The 9,919-nt window shown below is 38.8% G+C and overlaps 2 protein-coding genes across 2 annotated transcripts; one reads left to right on the top strand and one right to left on the bottom strand.

The window, feature by feature from the left end:
* Window position 1: 1 nt before the first annotated feature.
* Window positions 2-3,336, bottom strand: LOC139132890 (P2X purinoceptor 7-like). Its single transcript, XM_070699243.1, has 3 exons — window positions 3,051-3,336; window positions 1,413-1,547; window positions 2-999 (listed from the first exon to the last, which is right to left on the bottom strand). Exons 1-3 carry the CDS (start codon window positions 3,255-3,257, stop codon window positions 493-495), a joined length of 849 nt encoding a protein of 282 aa, XP_070555344.1. The 5' UTR covers window positions 3,258-3,336; the 3' UTR covers window positions 2-492.
* Window positions 3,337-3,360: 24 nt separating this feature from the next.
* Window positions 3,361-9,919, top strand: LOC139132892 (uncharacterized). The gene is made up of 7 exons (XM_070699246.1): window positions 3,361-3,726; window positions 7,128-7,209; window positions 7,393-7,512; window positions 7,717-7,818; window positions 7,937-8,716; window positions 9,253-9,336; window positions 9,825-9,919. The coding sequence occupies exons 1-5, from the start codon at window positions 3,462-3,464 to the stop codon at window positions 8,106-8,108; spliced, it is 741 nt and encodes a 246-aa protein (XP_070555347.1). The 5' UTR covers window positions 3,361-3,461; the 3' UTR covers window positions 8,109-8,716; window positions 9,253-9,336; window positions 9,825-9,919.

Raw genomic sequence — 9,919 nt, 5'->3', positions numbered from 1 at the left:
TATGTGTGTTATGTGTGTTATGTTTAGGATGACTCTTTTATTTTTTTTGTTTCTCATCTCCAGAGGAATACTCTGGCAGGGCGGGCAGTCTTACCAAAGTACAAAAAAAAAACTTTATTTGTTTCAGTTCAATGTTCTGTCCATTCAGTCTCTACAATTTTTAAGTACAAAAACCGTGTATTTCTTTCAGTTTAATGTTCTGTCCATTCAGTCTCTACAATTTTTAAGTACAAAAACCGTGTATTTGTTTCAGTTTAATGTTCTGTCCATTCACTATCACTGCAATTGCTTGTCTTTCAGTTCAGTGTTCTGTACTCTCTGTCCTTTCAGACTGAGTCGCTGCAATCTCACAATTTGATGATGGTGGTAATGTTGCTAGGGTGATTGCCTCAGAGGCGGTGCAAATAAAAACGTTTTTTTTTCATTTTCATGTCGGAGCTGAAATTTACAGTCGGTCAGGAGATTAGAAACACAAAAATAAAAAATGTCGCCCTAATCCTGTATTGCACCATCTTTATAGCCGACATATATATTGTTTGGGCTTGGAAATCTGCCCCTGATAGCCCATACACAACAAGAGGGGACAACACGGCGGTTGCCAGCTCCAAGTTTCCCATGTTGCCAATAAATGTATTGCCGGTATGCATAATGTCTAAAACATGCATTGTCTCTCAACTGTTCCTCAGCATATGTATCAGCTATACACCGCATAGCTATCTCAAGAACATTTGCATCCAGGACAAGGTGAGTGAAGAGCCAGTTTTCGGTGATGCACGTTTGGTTTCGACGCGTGGCACAACATTTATTTTCCTGCTGAGTTGGCATTTCACAGCAGTGCCCACATTTACACCAAGAAGGTACACTACCAGGTCCAGGTTGTGGATACGGGTTGGGAGCTGGATGTAGTTGTTGAACGTCACACCAAGCTCCTGGCTGACGCCGAAGTAGCTCTAAAGTCAAAGTCTCTAGATCTTCCCTGGTTGCCTTTTGTACAAACTCCTGTTTGATAGAAAAATATCATAGTCCAACGAGTTTAGCTTGAACTGACAAAAACGAACCATTTATTCTGTAAACTTATTTACCATAGATGAATATGAAATTTCATTTAATTGAATTTGGCAGTGGGCAAAATGACATCGTTGCGTTCCATATATACCATGCAAAAGTAAATTGTGTGTAAAATTAGAAGGGTTTCTCACATGATGGAGCTGACAGTCTATAACTATATTGCAGCACACGTCCTTGAAAACCCAACATGTACAAACATTTTTTTAAATAACTGTATACTTGTATGGGTTTCTCTATTCAGTTTACCAATACATATTTGAGGGATATTGTATCAGTGGTTTTCTTATGCATTCTCAACAAGTTTATTCCATGATCAAGAGTGCACACAACATGATAATATATACCTTCATCTGCCTCTCATTTTCTTCCAACAATTCTGCTTGTGTTTGCTGTTCCTGGGTGTCACGTGGCCTTTTCTTCACAGATTCTGATGCAGGTGGATGGTTTTCACTTCCCTCTTCATCATCAGATGTTGAATCCTATGAAATGATTATAACAATTTATATGACACCTGCATTCACATATTTACTAGGCAAAAAAGTGCTTAGACCCTTACATTACCTGTACAAAAAGCTAAAACAAGGAGTTTGATCAATAAATCATTATAAGTGCTTTTGCCAAAAACTTCATTATTATGACCATTATCACAAACTGATGCTGCATCATGCCAGTACTATAACATGACACATAATTGAAATATTTTTGTGGTTTCAATTTTGAGATAATCTTTACTTAGAGTCAAATAGGTTCTAACAATTATCCCTTTGTCTTATTTGATGTACAGTTTGACAGTACAGTTCGATGACAGTACAGTACAGTTTGATGTACAGTTTGACAGTACAGTTTGATGTACAGTTTGACAGTTCTTGGCCTAAAAATCTATACTTTCAAATTTTAGTGAAATTAATCATGATAACAGTGTTTTTTCCTTTCCCATGGTTGTTCATTTGAACAGAGTTGTGTAATATTTGTGTTCTCTGACAGACTCTTCCAGTACTCGGACGAGAAAACTAAATGGGCACATTGTACTGAAGGAACCAAGCTATCCATTGATTACTTAGACGCCTTTCCCCACTGGAGGTGTGCCCAGTCCACAGTCATACACAAATATGATTTGGCAAAATCATCGCTATTATTCGGACGGCTCCGCCAATGATCAACCACTTCGATGTTAGAGATAAGATTTTTCTAATGTTCATCAAAGCACATTTTGTGTGTAGTAATCCAATTTTTACAATTATTGACGTTTCAAATAAAATTGCCTAGATTTTATGTACGTATGCCTACAAGACAAAGGAAAATTGTACAACGCTGTAGATGACTTCATGGTTACCAATTGCGAGCGATCGACGGTAGTGTACGTAACCGGTACACCACCAGTGTAACACATGGCATGTTTCACGCCGTCCGAGTTTTGGAAAATTTCATGTTTCCGGTGAACGATACGGTTAAGCTGATCGGACAAAATTTAATTCACGTTCACAACTACGAACCCCATAACTACACATGAATAGCCATAGTGAGCGAAACGTCCGGTTCCTGAGGAATTTGTCCCACCATGGTGGAGGTATAAATTGAACGTCACAAACACCGACGATTTTTGTAGCAACCGCACCAAAGGTTTGTATGAAAATCTATAAGTACGAAATGTTTAAAAGTTAAAAAAAATCATAGCAAGTAAAAACTGTTCTGAAACATCGCAGTGAATGTTGAGATGAGTAGTTGCATGGTACATCTGAGATTTGGTACGATCCGAGTATTGGCGGAGCGAGGGTAGTAGGGCCTACAGGTTTGCATTGGTGCACGATTTTCGTTTACACAAGACGTCAAGTTTGCATTAGTTTTACAGCCGAAAGTTCGTATTTGATTGTCTACAGGAGCTTGACATTGCTGATATGGGTCTCTAAAATTCGAGAAACAGACTGTTTGCAGTCCGTCACATCGACAAGCTTACAAGAGAGTGACACATAATCATACTGTACCTGTACAGCTATGTTAGAACACGGTCGTCGCTTTCCACAAGTGCATGCCGTTTTGCAGAACTCGTGGAACGCTCTGCATGGACATGCTCCTCGTCCTCTCTTACGTCCGCAAACTCCACTGCAATTGCAGGACCTAGGATCTTCAGTTGCTGTCACATCTGCGAGGGCAGCTTCAATTTCGCTTAGAGCGAAGCTGTCTTCGACCATTTTGAAACTTCTAGCACGCAAGGTTTGTGGGTAATATCTTATGTTTATCAACAAACACAGCGCGCAAGCGCAGCGCGACGACCACTGCGCTTTAAAGCGCAGTGGTCGTCGTGCCGCGCTTGCCCGTGAGGGGGTCCCCCCCTTGTTGTAAACATATCCCAGAATGCCTCACTAATCTCTGCAAAATAATGGCGGCTATGGAGTATGAGACTTTGCGAAAGCGGGATGCTTGGAAAAAGCGAGACGCAACAAAAATATATTTGCGTGCCGCTCACAATGATTGGCAAACTGAAAAGCTGTGCCATTATGCCAAATCTTCGCATACAGATTTTGCAGCTCATTTACTGCAGATCCACCGTCGAAATTGCAGCGAATGCCATCCTGTTTCTGATGAACCTAGGCTCGCGGCGGCTAATAATATTGCTGCTGCCAATTCTGTTATGCCGTCGTCTCCTATCACACTTTCAAGGTGAGTCCGAAAACTTCTTAGCATGGCATTACAATTTACTGTTTGTATGTAAAGTGAATGTTGCTGCCACCAAAATGGTTATCGAATCATTGAATTCATGTGGCCGGGTCACACTGTCTGTACACACGGAACAGCAACTTACACTCAGTCACAGCACGGTCACAGCGCCCAGATTCCGTACGACACCAGATGCCTTACAAATGTAAATGTCGTCCCTTCCACAGCATTTCATCATCCAACTGAATCATCGTCAACATCTGTGTTTCTAAGTAGTGTAACCGCTAGCAAGTGGTAGTTACGGGATTTCTTCAACTTATTTAGGAATGATTATTGACGCGGCCGTATGTTTGTGTAAATAAACACGGAACAGTGTCGTCGCGACGTCGTCGATCAGAGGACACCGCGCCTTGACAATGTTCATGGTCGATCATTCAGTTCAAATTAGTTTTACAGTTCGTCTGTTTTTCCTATAATCAAAACCTAATTAGAAGTAATGATCATACTGCTGCCTCACTTTCTCGTTGTTCATTTACGTAAAATGATAAAATGACTGAGAACGACTACCCGTGTTTGTTCAAAAATGGACGTTTCACGCCCAGGTTCAACAACGCCTTGCCCTAGATGATTACCACACACGCTCTGCTTCGAACAGCACCAGCTGAGGTTCGATGAGGTATTTTCAGTCGCGTATTCTCTCAGTTTTTACATGGAGCTAATCTTTTTTTAGCTCCATGGTTTGTGTTTCCGTTAAAATGCACTGTGTATCCATGTTTTCCTTTATTACTGCGAAGGCTTGCTGTTGACAACAGCGCATTGCCCTAAAAGGTACGGAATCTGGGCCACTGACTGGACTCGTACATCACACAGTCCCGTGTACTGTGTGGCTGTGTTTGTCATATCCAAAGTCTTTCTTGATCGGTGGCTATAGCTGTTCCTTAAATCTGTCAGCGCAAGAAAGTTTACATTTAGGCAGGGCTTGTTTGAACTGGGACTGGTCTCAACAAGAAGTCTAGGCTGCCCAGCATGCAGCCATGGATGTAAAGTATATTTTTTACATCCATGATGCAGCATACACAGCCTTTCCTTGTCATAAATGGCTTCTGAGAGCACACTGCACTTGTGTCATCGTCATTAGTTTGCGAAGTAATGCAAAACAAGCCAACACAACTGTGTTATACACATAAGCACTGTTCAAAAATAACTCTCGGATATTACTCTGATGTGTTTATTGCAAAATATGACCTTTACATTTTCATTCTTCATACTATCTTATCTGGCTGTCTGGTGCTGGGGTTGTCTTATGGCTATTCACATTCATTGCTTGTACATGTAGTTGAAGTGAAAACAACATGGGAAACTGGATGGACTCAGAGGTTAGATCTGCACGAGAGGATTATGTGTTGTGGTTTTGAGCTGTGCCACTCAGAGGTAGATGGTAGTTAGGGCAGCAAAAACCTGGCTGCTAGAAAAGCTTTCTTTGAAGCATTCTTCCATTGATATATGTCCCTGGTAGTTATTGTTTTGTAGAAGCACTAAGTTTATAATATTTTCCATATGAAGTCAGTGGAGAATGATAGGGAATAGCATGGCACTTGATCAAGACAGATTGTCAGATATTGAAGATGATGATTGGGCTCTTCAGTGGGAAGTAAATGATATGCAATTGCCGTGCACTAGGGAAGAATCCTCTGACTTCATTGGGGGTTGAAATGTCTGCAACTCATCAAGAATAACAATTGCTGTAAACCCCCTCCCCCCCAAAAAATCTGAAGTTTAAAATACGGTCACTTCCCTGACATGAATGTTCTCTCATTTTATCATACACTGACAGTATAAAAGAGCTGATCTTTGCAGCTTTTGTATGTAACTGTATGGTAGGGCTGTGTGTTGTTAGTGCATGCTTGCCAATTGTTAGGAACACAGATCAGTCTACGACGTTGGCATAAAGTAATCTGTGAAAGAACCATCAATGCAACTCTATGTAATACCTCAATATTACAACAAGTGTTATGTGTTGTAAAGCTTATTCTGACTGCATGATTCTTTGACAAATACTACTGAATGTCACCATCTTCACTGATGATTACATGTACCCTGTGCAAACAACTGAAATACACTAATAACATGTCACATGCTTCCATTATTTAGCTTTATAAATTCTCCAATTAAATGGCAAGAAACAGGTAATTTGGTGTGGTATAAACAAAGGAATAGGGTTAATTTAACAAAAAGAAATGTTTTTGTGTAACATTGAATTAGAGACATTTGCATGAATGCATGCCTATGAAACGTACATGTTCGTATGATTTTATTGCAAATTGGACAACAAATATTAGCCTAAAATGATATTTTTTCTTTAGAACCAAGTGAAACTATCTTTTTGAACAGTTTGCTTTTGCTACAAAGAGAATCAATGAGATGAAAATTTATTTTTTTAGCTTTTTAAAGAGTTAATCCTCCACCCATTTTTTGCATTTAAGATTTCCAGTTGCATATATGTTGTTATTCTATAATACATGTATTGTTTTTATATTTGTAATTGTTTAAAATATTTATATTCAGTTTTTAGCTCATATTTGGTTTTGTATATAAATACCAAAAAGAGCTTATATGATGAGTCGGTGGCGTCTGTACATGTATGTCTGTATATTTGTGGGTATGTATGTGCGGATGTATGTCCGTCACACACAAAGGCTCCCATACCGCCAAAGCTACCATCTCAGTATTTGGTGTACAGGTAGATGCAGGGGTTGAGATGTGAATTTGTTCAAATGAACACATCAGTGTCAAAAATGTGCAAATGAGGTAAGAAAAAGTGAAATCCTGCAAATGTGCAGGAGTGATGGCATGCCAGTAAGAAACAGGCCAACTCCACTGATCTTGAGTCATTTCCTGTCATTGTTTATGAACTGTTACATATTAACAGACCTGCTGAAACCATAGACAGTAGAGGGGGGGGGGGATCACCGTCTATACTCAAACTAAGAGGGGCTTGTTTCTGCTATACATGTTGCTAAAGTTTACCTCCAGTACCTAAAGTTTCAGACCTTAATTACTTTTGTCATTCTTGTTTTTCTGGTTTAAATATTTCTTGTTCTTTTTCTGGTTGTACAGTGCAGAAATCATTGTCATAACATTAACGTAGAATTTTCCTCCACTGAACAGATAGAAACAACATTTATTGTTGATCATTGGTACCCATACTGGTATATACCAATTCTGATCAAATTTGAGCGACACCGTATAATTGCGGTATTTTTTTTGTAATATTATATAATACAAATATAGCTTTCAATATGTTTTTTATGTGTTTATATTGAAAGTAAAATAATCCACAGGATAACGAGCATGATGATTACCCATATAAGTGGATATTAATTCAGACATTTTGTCAATTACAGATGTATGCTATGTTCCTGTTGCAACATCAACACCCATGCAGGCCAAACAATCTGTACAAAAGTGCTATGAAGGGACAGTCAGGTGGGTTATGATAGAAATTGCTGACATAAGATTTGCTTCCATTTCGTATGATTTTCAAATGTAATACTTCATGGCTGCAATGTAGTTCCTTGAAACACTTGTTTTATAACTTAGTGTTTTTTTCACCAAATGCATCACCATGGTGTCATGGTTGTAACTTACTCAGACACATTATATTTCTAGCAAAGACCAAGATGAAAATGCAGCTGAAGATGAAGATGAAGATGAAGCAACATCAGCACCTCTGCAAGCCAAACAGTGCCTTCAATTTCCAGAGCTGTATAAAGGGTCAGTCACAGGGAGGTAAGAAATTTGCGCTCACTTGAAATAGTTTTTAGATTATTCTTCGTCTACAAACATGCACTCCAATGACAGCCATGACACCAGGGCCTGTAAGAGATCTATTGATGCAATTTTTGCTGTGAACTATCCACTGTATTACATACATACTTCAACACCTTTTTGATGATTGTAACTAACCAAGCATTGGGTATACTATTCTTATAGCAAAATGACAGATGAAACTTTGAGTGCCTGTGAAGATGATGAGACTTTGAGTGCTAGTGAGGATGAAGATGAAGACATTGGAATAAATCACAGAACTCCTGGGTAAGTAAAACTATTGATTTGGGATTAGATTTTAAACAGTAGTTCTAGTAGTCTGGGAAAATAATGGAATACATTGACAGCCTCAACCATATCTTGCTTCTTTTTATCTTTCATTTAGAAATCTCCCCAACATATCAATGGAAGATGAAGTGTTTCATACAGATGCTTATGGTACAGATGATGATGGTGTCCCAGTTACAAGTTCTGACGATGTGTCACACATTCCAAACATGAATGTTATTACAGTAAAAAATGCATTGCCTTTGTACCTGCAATTTTGGATCTTTTAAAACAATTGCATGGAGATTCATGTAAACGGGAAGGGTGCCATCGTAAACTCATATACAGGTCATCTTTAGTAGGAACTGCACTGACTGTTGATTGGACATGCTATTCTGGTCATCGTGGAGGGAGATGGCAGTCCCAAACAAGGTTTTCTGGAATGTTTGCTGGAAACTTTCAACTGGCTGTCTGTATCTTGCTGTCTGGTAACAGTCATAAGAAGTTTGAACTCCTGTGCAAGTTTTTGAATCTGGCTTGCATATCAGTGACTTCTTTCCAGCGAATCCAGCGACTGTATGCTGTTCCTGCTATCCAGAACTACTGGGACAACATGGAGAGGGACATTTTGGACTCATACCAGGGACAGAAGGCTATATTGTGTGGTGATGGCCGCAATGATTCTCCTGGACATTCTGCTCATTATTTGTCTTACAGCCTAGCTGATGCAAACAAGAACTGCATTGTTCATACTGAAGTAGTGGACGTTCGTGAAGTAAATGGAAAAGTCCGAACATGGAACGGTTGGGGTTTGAAAGATCCATGGACAAGCTTAAAAGGACTATAGAGATTGATGAAGTGGTCACCGATGCCCACGTACAGATTGCTGCAGTGATGCGTAAGTTATAGTTCCAGCACTTGTATTTGGAACACCAAAATAATAAGTTTCTATCAACGTCAGTAGTGAAATAGAGATAGCAATATGCCGGAGCAACTGTACAAGCAAAACTTTTCTCTTGTTTTGAGTTGCAAGGTGAGATTAAAGATAACACAGCAGGGCAGATACATCTATATGCACATGGTTAAAGGGTAAGATAGACATGCCTGTTGTGTTTTCTTTGATCGCACCTTGCTACTCAAAATAAAAAATAAGTTTGGCTTGTGAAGTTGCTGTAGCGTATTGCTATATCCCTAGCCACATTGGCATGAAACTACAATTTCACCAACTTTAGTGTTCCAAATACCAGTGGTAGAACTGTAAATGTTAAATTTGTAGGTCTATTACATATTTGGAAAACTTTCAAAAGGAATTTTTTTTCTTCAACTTATTAATTTTGACTGTTTTTCAATTCATGCATGTTTATGTGCTGGCTGAACTTTTAAAAAATATCCAACATTTTTTAATACAATGCTGTTTTCTGTTATAATCTGCAGGAAAATGTGACAAATACAAGGACATCAAACATTCATGGGACCTTTGGCACGGAGGTAAAAAACATTCACCGAAAAGTCATAGAGGTAGGCCGTTATTTCAAACAAGAGCTGTTAAACACCATCCTCATGTCTCCCTTTACAAACAGAGTTTACATTTGTAAGGATTTCAGAAAGAAAAGGTACATGTATGAAGGGAAATTTTAAATCATGATATTTTATGTCCCTTTTTTGCTAGATGCATACATACATATCTGAAAGATAATATTCACTGAAATAAAATCTATATTGTTGTTATTCTATGGGTTGTCTCTGTGGAAAAATACAATCAATGGTATCAGGGAATATTTTAATACACATAAGATTGTGCACATGCTTGTGTGTTTCCTGTAAATGAAAACATGATTAGACATAGTCATTGTAGAGATGATATTTGGTGTGTTTCAGCACACAAATGATATGTAGCATACCATCTGCATTTCATCCAAAATAGTGAACAAAGTACTAAAAGGATGACAAATTATCAGTGTTACTATTGGCCATTCACTATGTCAACTGCACATTTATTTATACAGGCATCAAAGGCTAAAAACTGCAAGGACCTTTTGCCCTGGGCTGCTGCAGTAAGAAACCACTTCTGGTATGCTGCAAGAGAAGCTAATGGAAGTGA

This window comes from Ptychodera flava, chromosome 5 (genome assembly GCF_041260155.1).
Source record: "Ptychodera flava strain L36383 chromosome 5, AS_Pfla_20210202, whole genome shotgun sequence".
In the NCBI taxonomy this organism is placed as follows: domain Eukaryota; kingdom Metazoa; phylum Hemichordata; class Enteropneusta; family Ptychoderidae; genus Ptychodera; species Ptychodera flava.
The sequence above is the reverse complement of the archived record's forward strand: the minus strand, read 5'-3'. Positions and strand labels throughout refer to the sequence as shown.

Excerpts from the sequence above, each read along its gene's own strand:
- LOC139132890 (XM_070699243.1), bottom strand. The coding sequence starts at position 3,257 with ATGGTCGAAGACAGCTTCGCTCTAAGCGAAATTGAAGCTGCCCTCGCA. Across the intron at positions 1,548-3,050 it reads GTTCTAACATAGCTGTACAG|GATTCAACATCTGATGATGA; the intron begins GTACAGTATGAT and ends ATCATTTCATAG. Across the intron at positions 1,000-1,412 it reads AAAATGAGAGGCAGATGAAG|GAGTTTGTACAAAAGGCAAC; the intron begins GTATATATTATC and ends TCTATCAAACAG.
- LOC139132892 (XM_070699246.1), top strand. The coding sequence starts at position 3,462 with ATGAGACTTTGCGAAAGCGGGATGCTTGGAAAAAGCGAGACGCAACAA. Across the intron at positions 3,727-7,127 it reads TCTCCTATCACACTTTCAAG|ATGTATGCTATGTTCCTGTT; the intron begins GTGAGTCCGAAA and ends TGTCAATTACAG. Across the intron at positions 7,819-7,936 it reads ATAAATCACAGAACTCCTGG|AAATCTCCCCAACATATCAA; the intron begins GTAAGTAAAACT and ends TCTTTCATTTAG.